This window comes from Henckelia pumila, chromosome 1 (genome assembly GCF_033568475.1).
Source record: "Henckelia pumila isolate YLH828 chromosome 1, ASM3356847v2, whole genome shotgun sequence".
Classification (NCBI taxonomy): domain Eukaryota; kingdom Viridiplantae; phylum Streptophyta; class Magnoliopsida; order Lamiales; family Gesneriaceae; genus Henckelia; species Henckelia pumila.
Genome location: NC_133120.1, coordinates 174,748,882 through 174,763,103, shown reverse-complemented (window position 1 = coordinate 174,763,103; position 14,222 = coordinate 174,748,882). Strand labels below are relative to the sequence as shown.

The following is a 14,222-nucleotide window of genomic DNA, read 5'->3' as shown; positions in this document are numbered from 1 at the left end:
TCAAAATTTTTGAAAATTAAATCTAATGTACAATATTTCAATTTCAATATTATAAATCATTCAAATATAACAAAAATCATTCAAATATAACAAATAATCGAATTCTTCATGTTCATCCCGGCCATGTGCGCTATGATTTCTGCCTCAAACCGGAGTCGACGATCAGACCAACTCTCAGAATGCTAAATCCATTTGGAGGACTCGGAATGTGCTGAACAATAGCAACAAACAAAAAGAAAATTTTAAAGCCATGGTTATAAGCTGATGCATATGATCTGCAACAAAGAGATTAGCAAAAAAAACTTGATATCAAATTATCAACCAACCTCCCATGATCTCATTGATCTCTCGCTCTTCGCTACCCATTAGGTACCCTTTGTACAGCTCATGGTTGATATCTGAATAGTTCATCCGCCACAAAGAACAAGCTGTAACACATTTTATACCTAGAATCAAGACAAAACTAGCACATTTTATACCATCAAGAAGGGCTATGCATTAATATCACCTCACTCTCTGCCTTCTCCACACGGCAGGCAGACACCATTAACTTCCTCAAGGCCAAAAGAATGCAACCTAAAGTATTAAGAATCATACTCGAACTATAACCTATATTTGGGGTTTAAAAGGTAAACCATTTCACTTCTTACTACAGTTAGATCCGGGTAATCATGCAAGAGCAATTGAATTCATCAGTATGGAGAAACCAAAATATTTAATGATTCTGATTCAAGGGATTACCTGAACTTCAGGCTCGGACACTATAAATTTCTTGAGCATGCGATTTCCAAACGCACGAGACATTGCCGAGACACCTCCAACCCTCCAAGTGCCTGAAACAATAGCAAAAATCGAAGGTGATAGCTACTTTAGAAATCCTTATTTATTTGAGTTTCAGTATTAAAAAATACATCAGACGACCATCTTTGTTCATGGGATTCATACGCTTGCTCTCGACTGAATACGTCTTGAAAATTTGGAGATATAAAATATAAGCTGTTTAATCATAATAAATGGACTCATTGAGAAATCTTTATTATCATATCATGAATCATCAAAAGATAAGCCGCAATGAAATAAATTTAAACAGTTTCCTACGAGTTATACAAAATGGAAATTAAATTATTTCAGCTCCTGCATAGCATTTAATCCAATGAACTCACAACCTAGCCACTAAAGGATCTCCACTACGTCAGGACATCAACAGACCTAGACGACAACATTCTCACAACATGGCTGGCCCAGCCTACCAAATTTGGAACCATTCGTTAAACATGGAAAAGTTTGTAAGTTTAGTAAAAACACAAAATGATCCAAGATTACAGCAGAAAACACGCAATTTACTTGGCAAGTTCTTTTATCGTGCTGGTTAATCAAATAAACTCTGCTCTCGGAATCCTGCCACAACCTACAACATCAGATCAACCACAAACAGTTGAAGCATTAGAATCTAACAATCAATGAATAAACAAGGTGAAAATAATCTTGAAATGTCCAAAAACTTCAATCTGAATAAGACTCGAAATACAACCATGTGGAATAGGTAACTTTTTCTCACCGGAAAACTCGTCGAATATAACGATTGAACCTACAACAGTCCGATAATCTTTATAAAATTAAAATCTGATCAAATGGCATAAGAAAATAAGATTGTGAATACATTAGGGAAAAAGATTGAGACAGGCAAATGGCATACAGCTGGTGAAGTGACTGAAGATAACGAAAAGAGCCTATCTACAGGCTGAAACTTCCGGGAACATTTTAAGCTGCAATGTAAATGTTAATTAGAAGGTAGTAAAGAACACCACTGTATATAACATGCAACAGAAACAAGTCACATGAAACGAACACATATAAACATTTAAAAACATGAAAAGAGATTAATGGAATCGAATCCAAGACACATTCGAGAAGAAATAATTTTTTGTTTTTATTTTTTGGTAGAAACAAACTGAAATTTGTAAAATGGGGCCTCAAGTATATATCCATCTCTGAAATGCAAGAACAATGCTCACAGGTTCCAAATTCAACTGTATGAAGATTTTTCATGGCCCAGTACAAGAAAACCTATTTTAAGACACCTAGTCATCCATTTCCTCAAGTGCAGCTTTGGCTGCTGCCTTGGCTTCTTCTAATAGGTCATCTGGAACCTTTTGATTATAAACCATATAATAAACATTTAAATTTAAATTTATTAAATGCATGTCCAATTTCAAGTATTTAGGCACTTTAAATTTCTAAAATCTCATTACTTAATTAAAATGCCTAACATTAATCATCTCTGGATTAAATAGTAGCATAATATTATTTTCGCTTTGAACTAACTTTAATATAATATTACAGTGATTAACATTCATAAATTTCATATATAAAATTCTACGGTACCGAAATCATTTCTCCAACACAATATATCTTAAAATTCTTAATTAAACAAGCTGGAATTTTCGAAAATCCCAAGCCAAATCTGAAAACTCAAATCAATACAAATTTGTGCTGACAGCCTACTCTTTGAAAAATCAAGGCTATAAAATTCAAACCCAATTAAAATCTAACATGTCAAACTATTTTTCGTTCATTCCATTTTAAAAAAAGATAATCATCTGTAACACTCGGCCCCTTAAATACATATTTCCTACAACAAGAGTATAAGACTGCAACTGATACAAAAACACTCAAATAATGCAGCTAAAGGTGCTAATAAAAAAGTAAAAAAAGATAATAAGAGATGTAACCTGCAATGAAAGAACAGCACGCTCAGTAAAATGTTTTACAGATGCAGGTGAGCTCGCTGGAAGAGATTTGGTCACTCTTTCTATCTCTTCTTGCTGTTGCTTGGCACTTACTCTATCAGGGCCACTATAATGGTCTACATTCTCTTTCATGAGGGGAACAATCATCATAGTTTCCTCTATCACTTCCTAAAAAATATTAAATAATGTCAGTTAACAAAAAAGAAGGAACGAAGGCAATAAATCTTTGACAGAAGAAGAGAACGAGACACGCGATTGAGTAACTTTATCATAGGAAACGGCAGTTTGCACTACTTAGATGTGTATGAGCTTTTTACTTGCAGTGTTAGCAGCATATGTGTCTTTTCTAGCTATGATAATTGACAAAACATTTATTTTCTCAGATGTTAAGACTTTGCTTCTCAAATCCATGAATAAAGATATTTAAATTCCAAATCTTCTCAAGTCCATGAATAAAGATAGCAGTGAAATCTATTCTATATAGTAGGTTATAATAAAATAATAAAGTTGCAATCTGAAAATTTATCTACCTATATAAGTAAATTAATTTTATGCCCAAATTTAAAGTGAATGTGTGTGTGTGTATATATATATATATATATATAGTGTCTGTGTGTGTGTGTGTGAATCAATATATATATACATATATAATATACATAATATGGAAGACAAGCTCTTGGAAATAGCAATTGAAAATCAAAGCCTTTCGTAATAGATAAATGGTTGATTTTGAAACGGTGGAATCTAAGATGATCTATTTGTTGCAAACTTAGAAGTCCTTTTTCACTATTTGAAAAGGGAAAGTACGTTTACTTTATCCATCTTCATAAGAATGGCATAAACAAACGCAGAGATTAAAGTAATGAGAAGGTGATCACCTCATCAAAGTTTATGATTCTTGCTTGTTGAATCAACCTCTTCAAGAACTCATTTGGTTGATCGGGAGTGGAAGTGGAGGAGCATTTAAGGCGTGCCTGAACCTTTGAATCGAAACCCATATCACCAAGAAATTTCTGCCAAATTATAACAAAGTAGTTGAAACAAGGGAATAAATCGGATCATTACTTCAACTAGATACTCGGTTCTTCATCACATCAAATAACACAGAGAAATTTAATGCCAAACTGCCGCACCTTCTTCTTCATGAATAAAGGGTCACTTTTAGGAAGTTCAAGAACCAATGCAGGTTCATCACATTCTCTTGCTGCCACAAATAAAAATAGTAAATTTCTTAATTTTTGAGAGAGTAAGCACAGCCAAGAATCATACTTTCTGAAATAAAAAGAGAACACACTCGCATTCTCGCAAATCGCACTTCTCTACATTCCTCGAAGATTCACATTTAATATTCTATTTAATCACTCTTCTTCTTACCAGCTTATTCACCAGACCCCATGAACAAGAGGAATAAGTTACTTTCGAACCCAAAAAACTAACAAGTAACATATATTACAACCATAAAGTAAGTAACAACTACTATCACTTTTTTTAATCATCCCAGGCCCTCATCGGCAAATAATCAAAATCTTAGACATTACTAAAAATTTCTCGAAATGCACACATATAGATACGGAAAACTACACGCATTGAGAGGAGTGCATATGTATCAAACATGGGTTTACCTTATCCAAGTTCATTCTAGAGTAGAACTGTAGGCCAACAGTTCCCAATCCAAAAATAGCAACAGTCGAGCCTTTCGTCGGTTTGTCTACATTCATAGTCGTGCCAAGTCCTTGATAACAAATGCCAAATTCAATCCCAAAGCGGTTTTTTCTACATAGTTTGATAGTTAACACGAAATGAAAGAATGCTAACCTGTTTATATTCCACAACTAAGAACACAAACTTTTATCCAGAGGAGCAGCACGATTGATCTTGGCGACACAACCAACATGCACAACTGTATATTCGCTGAACGTTGATGTTCCAAAAACTGATATATCGGTTGCCCGTTCTTGTAAAACCAACCTCCTAGCCTAGGCGACGGTCAGCGACGGCAAAGGGACGGTGAAACGACGACGGCAGGAAAAAGGGTTCGACAGAGCGGGCTTAAAAATTAGGGAAATAGGTACTAGAAGAAAGCTCTCAACGAGAGGATTCTAAATCTATGCTCAAATCAATTTTCCAAGCAACGAGGCGAGATAGTTTGAAAAATTACTTTGGTCAACCAAAATTTTTGATTTATAATTTTTTTTAAAAATAAATTTGCAAAATGACCTTCAAATACAAAGAAAATGCAAAAACAAAACAAAAGAAAAAATTGAGAAGGTTATATTTCCAAATCATGGTCAAATAAAGGTTATTTAGTTAAATAAATCCAAAGGAAAAAGGTACATCGGCTGAGAGAGAATGCGAGGTGAGAGAAATACTTGTAAGTAGATATTTTATTTTGTTCGGAAAAAAGCGTTGCGGTAGGTTTAAAAAAACGCTAATCTACAACTCTTTTTAATAGGCGTTGTTGATGACATAAAAAGTATTGTATTTTTGTAAATTAAAAAAACAAGCACAACCTTTTTACTTAAAAGCGTTGTGTTAATTTTTTTTACAACGCTTTTTGTCAAAAACATTGTCTTTTAATTGTTGTTAATTACGATATTTGTTTTAGTGCATACACAATTTCAAATTGTAAAAAATTTGTAGTAGAATATACACTACGATTATATGCAAACTCAACAAATGGCAAACATTCCTCCCAACTCTTCAAATTTTTTTTAATTATAGCACGTAAAATAGTTCCTAACGTCCTATTAACAACCTCAGTTTGACCATCTGTTTGAGGATGACATGTAGTCGAAAATAGTAGTTTAGTACCAAGTTTGCACCATAATATTTTCCAAAAGTATCTCAGGAAACGAGTATCTCTATCAGACACAATACTCCTAGGCATTCAATGCAGTCTCACAATTTCATTAAAAAAAATCTATCAACCACAACAAACACAGAATCCCTCCCCTTCTTTGACCTTGGCAGTCCTAAAACAAAATCCATAGAAATATCTACCCATGGTTCACTGGGAATGGGAAGTGGAGTATACAATCCATGTGGTTGTGTCTAGACTTGGCCTTCCTGCAAGTCACACACCTCTCACAAATATTTTCAACATCATGCTTCACATGTGGCCAATAAAAATGCTCACGCAAAATTTCATAAGTTTTAGCCACACCAAAGTGCCCCATAAAACCACCCCATGTGATTCTGTAGTGACCCAACCCGGATCCACTATCTAATCATAGTTATAATAAAGCGCATGCAATAATACTTAAAGCATAAGGAGCGGATAATTTAAAATACAACAAATCCAATCTGCAGAATACAATCGACGATAACATAAGTGTATAAATACCATTATACAACTAAATCGAAGGTTCAGGGTAAACAAATCCCTACCCTCTAAAACCTCACACTCTCGGATCCTTAATCCTGTTGAGAGCTGCCTGGACCGTTCAGCCTTAAACCTGCCCCACCACAAGGTACACCACAATACCCAAACACAGGGGCGGGAGCGACTACGCTCAATATATAAGCAATAATATAAGTACAAATATGCGCACACATATGATTTAAAATCCCAGGTAAAACACTTTGCTCAAGGCGCCAGGAATATACAGTACCGGCTAGAGAGCGACTCCGCGGGGTACTCGTATATTCTATGTCAGGGCTGAGCCAACCCCATCCTGACCCGAATCCAAAACAGGATACAAGTTCCATATGGAAACTGTCATACCTGACTCGAGTCCAACATGAGATCACTGTTCCTTATGAAGACTGTCAACGACTCAGATCTCTCGGGATGCAGTCATACGTAAAATCGTGCATGTGCTAAGGCGGTAAAACATGCTAAAACATAATAAAACATATAGCACATACTTATGCAACATACATGCAAATATATATATGCCGGCTATCTCGATCAGTACTTACTTACCTTTAACAATTGCAGGCAATTCCTAGCACCACCGATCTAGATTCCACGCCTACTAGTCCAGTCTACTGCTACTACAATGCAAATACTCATGCATCATTAATTAAGCTCTAAAAGCCTTAACTAAGCTATTGCATACTCCTAAATATTTTTAGGAAGCCAAAGTTATACATGCGTCCATTGTTAGCCCTTTTTTGTCGCTTGCCTCAAAACTAGGCCACAGCTCCGCTACGACGCCTGGATCGCTATGCCACTTTCGGATTCTCAATAGGGCGCCTAGAAACCTTTAAAACCGACTAAAGGAGCTTAGTAGAGAAGAGAGGAGGGAAAATGGTGCATTTGAAAATGACCCTCGACACCCTTATAAATAGGACACTACCGGAACCTCCGATGCGCCATCGGAACTTCCGATCTCCCTTATCCGCCACATGTCCGTTCCTCATTGGTTGGCCATGGATAAGCAGAATCGGAACCTCCGTTCCAGACCGGAGCTTCCGTTGTCTCACACGTCATGGCTGGCGTAATATCATCGAAGCTTCCATTGCACACCGGATCTTCCGATCACCATCGGAGCTGAAGGGGATCGGTTAACTCGTGCCCGGAAACGCAGCGAAAATATAAAATTTTTAATAAAAGAAATCCGAGCACTTGTGTAGTATTCAAAAACTCAAACAACCATAGGGTGTTTAGAATTTTACCTATCAATCTCAAAGATTGATTTATGGCTCCAACCAAGTTGATAAACAACTAGGCTCTTGAAAAATGGTAGACTCAATCTACAAGCTTCCAAGAGCACTCCTTGCTCAAAATGGATTCAACACTTCGAGCCTTCGAATTAGGTCCATGACTAGACGATCTATATCCACTCTAAATATGCACTAGAATATTTAGAGGATTTTTCATTGAAATTTTCTTTTCCTTCTCCCACAAAAATGAAAGAAAACTTTTTGGAGAAAAATAATGGAGTGTTCGGCCACTTCAAAAATTGGAATGGAATGGATTGTGTGTGTGTATATATTATTCCAAATAATATATTAAAGAAGAGGGATTAATGAGTACATTTAAGCCATGCATGGAAAATTACAAGACATGCATGGAAAATTGCAAACCATCTTTCAACCCTTCAAATTCCATACACACACATATATATATCATATAGATATATATATATATATATATATACACGCCTATATATATATACATATATAAATATATATATTTAAATGGTATTTTGAACTTATTTTAATTAAATATTAAACCTAAACTCATTTAAGTTTAATCAATTAATTAAATTCAACTTGAACTCATTCAAGTACACTAGTAACAATAATTATACAACACTATATTAATTTGAGCTCTACTAGACTCAATAGTGTTTAATTAATTCAACACTTGAATTAATTTAATTATTTGTACATTAAAATGTCTACTAGTGTTAAATTAATTCAACACTTGAAATAATTAACTAAGTTCAAAATAATAGTTTAAAAAATCACCATTTTCATAAACTAATTATTTTAAGTCAACTTTTAATCTTAGAACACATTCACAAATTAAAAGTTACTTATTCCATTCATTCTCCAATTTAGAAGTCAAACTTCTAATTTATTTTACTTATAAACTCCTTTATAAGTTGTTCAACACAATGAACTAATTTTAATCTCAACGGGATCTAGAAAGCTAGTACTTGTGTGACCCTCAATGGTTCACTGATACAACTAGCAGTGGGTTCACATCTCCATGTGATTCGGGATCAACAAGTCCCTTATATGAGCATACCCCATATAGCTCCATTCTTATTAATCAACACATTGATAATAAGAACGTCAGAAAACTCAAGTCTGATAGTACCCAACCAGTCATATAAACATCTAGCAGCATTGCTTACATGACTCCCTAGGTATCAAATGATAGTGCCTGCAAGAACCAATCAATTATGGTTAGCGTACAGTACGGTCCCTTCAACTCATATATCCCGACCGATTCGACAACCATTGGTTTATCGAGAGTTGTCATTGAATCGATAACTATGTATCATGCCGTAGTTGCATCGAAAGTGTAATTCAAGAAACTCCTTTCTTAATTACCACTTACTCTGATCAGAGATTTCAAGCTACGTATGCATGATATAACATAGGATATCCATACCCGTAGGTAAGCGGTGAATCCACGACTACAATGCATTGGCTCCTATATGTTTCGTCACAACACCCAACATTGCCACCTGATGACCCCAGATGAGTCGGTAAACAAGTCAAAGTGAAGCACTAGCATATAGAGTCTCCATGTTGTCCCGGGTTATAGGACTAATGGTGTACAACCATAAACTAGGACTTCTCCACTCGATAAGTGAGAACCACTTTGAAAATCCTTTAGGGAGGGTTGTTCAGTGCACTCTACAAGGAGCACCTATTTGCATGCTTGGAAATCTCCATGTCCCCTACCAATGAAACATGGTAATCACATCGCAAATACTAGTCTCAAGCTCGAGCGGCCTTTATCCTTCTTTATGGCGGCTGAATCGACTAGGAACAGTTTAGAATATACAATATTCCAAATATGAGTTTCATGATAGTCATCACATGACCATCTCATATTCTTTCTACTATTTGTATATTCAAGGGCTTTATCTATGCAGCTTGCATGGGTATAAAGATAAAGATGTGCCAAATTAAATAATGTCAAATATTATTAAAATAAAGATTGTCATACAAGAGTTCTCTCAAGGACCATCGGCCAACACATTGGCTCGACGGGCACCTACTCTAACAATCTCCCACTTGCACTAGAGCCAACTACCCATATTCTTCAAACCCATTGATTCGCGATGCTTTTCAAACAATGGTCCTGGTAAAGGCTTAGTTAGTGGATCAGCAACATTATCTGTGGAGGCGACTCTGTCTAACAAGACATCTCCTCGTTCCACAATTTCCCGAATGATGTGGTATTTTCTCAGTACATGTTTGGATTTCTGATGAGACCTTGGTTCTTTTGCCTGAGCAATGGCACCAATGTTGTCGCAGTACACCGGGACTGGATCAACTCCTTAGGAATAACGCCCAACTCTTGGACGAAATTCCTAATCCAAACAGCTTCCTTTGCAGCATCGGATGCAGCAATATATTCTGCCTCAGTGGTTGAATCCGCAGTGCTGTTTTGCTTGGAACTCTTCCAACAAACAGCAGCACCATTGAGCATGAATATAAAACCGGAAGTTGACTTCGAATCATCAACATCGCTTTGGAAGCTAGAGTCGGTATAGCCTTCCAATTTTAGTTCTCCACCCCCATAAACCAAGAACATATTCTTAGTCTTTCTCAAATACTTGAGAATGTCTTTCACAGCTTCCCAGTGTGGAAGACCAGGGTTCGATTGTTATCTACTTGTAACACTAAGTGCAAAGGCCACGTCAGGACGTGTAGATATCATCGCATACATGATACTACCAATTGCAGATGCATATGGAATGCGTGTCATCGTCTCTATTTCTGCATCATTCTTGGGAGACATGGATTTGGATAGAGACACGCCATGACACATTGGTAGATGTCCTCTTTTAGACTCATCCATCGAGAACCTCTTCACGATGGTATCAATGTATGTGGACTGGGTGAGACCAAGCAATCTTTTCGATCTATCCCGATAGATTTGTATTCCCAATACAAAAGATGCTTCACCCAAGTCCTTCATCGAGAACTTACTCGATAACCATACTTTAGTTGATTGCAACATTCCTACATCATTCCCAATGAGTAGAATGTCATCAACATAAAGTATCAGGAATGTCACAGCACTCCCACTGACCTTCTTATACACACATGGTTCCTCAGGATTCTTAGTAAACCCAAACTCTTTGATTGTACCATCAAATCTGAGGTTCCAGCTCCTAGATGCCTGTTTGAGACCATAGATAGATCTCTGAAGTTTGCATACTTTATGCTCACTTCCGATAGATGTGAACCCTTCAGGTTGAGACATGTAAATTTCTTCCTTAATATCCCCATTAAGAAAAGTTGTCTTCACATCCATCTGCCATATTTCATAGTCATACCATGCGGCAATGGCAAGCAATATCCTTATGGACTTGAACATTGCGACTGGAGAAAAAGTTTCTTCAAAGTCAACTCCTTGCCTTTGAGTATAACCTTTTGCCACCAATCGAGCCTTGAAGGTCAGAACCTTCCCATCCGTCCCAAGCTTCCTTTTGTAAATCCATTTACACCCTATAGGAACAATTCCTTCAGGTGGATCCACAAGATTCCACACTTGGTTCGAATACATGGAATTCATCTCAGATTCCATAGCTTCAAGCCACTTGAATGAATCGGCATCAGACAATGCTTCCTTGAAGGTCCTTGGATCACATCCATGGTCAGGCTCATCTTGGCCCTCTTCAAGAAGCAGACCATACCTCATAGGTGGTCTTGAGATCCTCTCGGATCTTCTAGGAGCTTGTATCTCCTCTCTTGGCTGTTCGGGTGTGGGTTCCACAATCGTGGGTGTTTCTCGAACTTCTTCGAGTTCTATCATCTCCCATTTTCTATCCAATAGAAATTTCTTCTCCAAGAAGGTTGCATTCCTAGAAACAAACACCTTTGTTTCTTTGGGATGATAGAAATAATATCCAACCGAATTCCTTGGATATCCCACGAAATAGCATAAAATGGATCGATCATCCAATTTATCTCCCACTATCTGCTTCACATAAGCAGGGCATCCCCATATTCTTAGATAAGAATACTTTGGAGATTTTCCCATCCATATCTCATATGGTGTCTTATCAACTGCCTTTGAATGGACATTGTTCAACAACAGTGCCGCTGTCTCAAGTGCATATCCCCAAAAGGATGGCGGCAACTCCGTGAACCCCATCATAGACCGAACCATGTACATCAAAGTTTGATTACGACGTTCTGAAACACCATTCAACTGAGGTGTACCAGGAGGAGTCCACTGTGAGAGAATCCCATTCTCCCTAAGATACTCTTGGAATTCAGTACTCAAGTACTCACCACCTCGATCCGATCGAAGTGCCTTGATGCTTCGTCCCAATTGTTTTTCTACTTCATTTCTGAATTCTTTGAACTTTTCAAAAGCTTCAGATTTGTATTTCATCAAATACACATACCCATACTTAGAGAAGTCATCGGTAAAGGTAATGAAGTAAGAATGTCCGTGCTTAGTGGTGATGCTAAGTGGACCACACACATCTGTATGGATCAAATCCAACAGTCCCTTGGCTCGCTCCACATGGCCCTTAAAGGGAATTTTGGTCATCTTTCCTTTTAGACAGAGTTCACAAGTAGTAAGAGAATTAATATCAGACATATCAAACATGCCTTCTCCCACTAGCTTGTTCATCCTTTTAAAAGATATATGACCTAATCGAGCATGCCATAAGTGTGCTGGATTTAGAGTATCTTGTTTTCTTTTGGATGTTGTTGATATCTCTTGGACATTATACATAGGAATATCTTTTAATTTTAAATTATAGAGATCATTTTCCAATTGTCCTGTACCAATTAAACATTCATTCTTGTAAATATTGCAAACACCTTTGCCAAATAAACAAGAATATCCATCTTTATCAAGCATAGAAATGGAAACAATGTTTTTCACCAAATCTGGTACAAACAAAACATCTCTCAAACATAATTTAAAATCATTGTCCAACAATAAGTAAACATCTCCAATAGCTTTGGCTGCAACTCTTGCCCCATTGCCCATCCTCAAGAAGGTCTCACCATCTCTGAGTCTCCTACTTCTTGCCATCACCTGCAAATCATTACAGAGATGTGAGCCACAGCCGGTATCCAATACCCAAGAAGAAGAGTTAAGTGAAATGTTTACTTCAATGTAGAACATACCTTTTCCAGAACCATTCTGGTCAAGATATTCCTTGCAATTACGTTTCCAATGTCCAGGTTTCTTACAGTGATGATAGAAGTCATTAGTCTTGTTAGCCTTAACTGGTGTGGCTACCACAACGGGACTCGGAGCTTGCCTCTTCAAGGGCACGTTCTTTTTGGGAGCATGGAAGGAACGCTTCTTTCCCTTCCCATGTGGTCTATTCTTTGAACCAGATGAAGATCCCACATAAAGAACTGGCTTCTCTTTCTTGATTGTGGATTCAAACGTAACAAGCATGTTAACCAACTCCTCAAGGGTTGGATCTAACCTGTTCATGTTGAAATTCACCACAAAAGGATCAAATGAGCTAGGCAGTGACAAGAGCAACACGTCTGTGGTCAACTCAGTTGGTAGCACAAGATCCATGCTAACGAGTTTCTCCACGAGCCCAATCAACTTCAGGCCATGCTCATGGACCGAAGCCCCATCTCGCATGCGCAAAGTGATTAGCTCCTTGACAATCGCATGTCGAAGTGGGAGTGTTTGTTCACCAAAGAGTTCTTTGAGATGCAAATGAATGTCAGCAGCATGCTTTGCACTCTCAAAACGTCGCTGAAGCTCATCATTCATAGAAGCCTGCATATAACACTTGGCTTTCAAGTCATGGTCACACCAATCCTTGTAAGTCTGTAGCTCCTCAGGGCTACAATCAGTCGGAGCCGTATCAGGGGGCGACTCATCAAGTGTGTATGCAATCCTCTCCGAGTTCAAGACGATTTTCAAATTTCTTAGCCAATCGAGGTAATTTGGACCGGTCAGTAAATGTTTGTCGAGTATAGTAGATGGCGGATTGCGAATTGATGACATTGTCAAAACTTGTACTGAAAAATAATAACAGATAAATTTCAATGACTATTTTAAAATATTTAATAAGATATAAAGTATGGACTTTAACTTTATAAATATTTACTCCCACTGTTTTGACATTTTTACTACCCTCTAGTAAAAAGGGAAAACTCCTTTCCTCAGTAGGTACATAAGGTCCAATTAGCCAATTACGATCCCGAATAATATCAGCCAATCATAATTTCTAAAAGGTAGTTTCCAATTGCATCTCCATGCAACCCTTACGTAAACTTTTGTCTCACGCTTGATTAGGACCCAATAATATGACGTCGTTCATCTTTACGTGTCAAGCCTTACCCATCGATATCGAACCTTAATGGACGGTCGCCATGAGTTCCCCCAATAATATGAGCCGAAGTCATGGGAGTTCCACGTAGTTCACATCACCATGTCAATGGATGCCACAGCTTTCCGGCATCCAAGCCCCCCCAATAATATGAGCCAAGCATTGAATACGGGTAGCGTTCGTCATGCATCCATTGTCGATGGAAGACATGGAAATTATAAACAAATTTATAATTTCCCTTTTCGGGCTTGATATAAATTTTGAATCTAATTCAAAATGAGGGTTTTTAATTTTGAAAAGGTCTCATCATTAATTTTAAAGATCGCCATGTTTGATCGTATGTTTGCCGGATTCATGCAACTTTGTTATTATAAAATAATAACGCACATACTAATTAACAAGGATGATCAATCGCCCCAAAAATTATTTGGCCCGTGTGAGCCAAACATGGGCCTAGGTCCAATTTCTAGGGAATGCATGGGATGCAAATGTAACAATTACATAAGCT

The 14,222-nt window shown here is 37.3% G+C and overlaps 1 protein-coding gene across 19 annotated transcripts; it reads right to left on the bottom strand.

Moving 5' to 3' along the window:
* LOC140875031 (uncharacterized) lies at window positions 1-4,804 on the bottom strand. 19 transcript variants are annotated; one of them, XM_073278560.1, is made up of 10 exons: window positions 4,566-4,804; window positions 4,373-4,482; window positions 3,884-3,954; window positions 3,629-3,763; window positions 2,733-2,918; window positions 1,697-1,766; window positions 1,532-1,588; window positions 1,345-1,408; window positions 327-833; window positions 1-211 (listed from the first exon to the last, which is right to left on the bottom strand). In XM_073278560.1, exons 3-6 carry the CDS (start codon window positions 3,893-3,895, stop codon window positions 1,731-1,733), a joined length of 369 nt encoding a protein of 122 aa, XP_073134661.1. In that variant the 5' UTR covers window positions 3,896-3,954; window positions 4,373-4,482; window positions 4,566-4,804; the 3' UTR covers window positions 1-211; window positions 327-833; window positions 1,345-1,408; window positions 1,532-1,588; window positions 1,697-1,730. The 19 variants fall into 19 exon arrangements, with proteins under 19 accessions (XP_073134661.1, XP_073134660.1, XP_073134671.1 ...); XM_073278559.1 differs by having other exon boundaries at window positions 1,559-1,588; XM_073278570.1 differs by having other exon boundaries at window positions 327-428; window positions 509-576; window positions 742-1,766.
* Window positions 4,805-14,222: the final 9,418 nt, after the last annotated feature.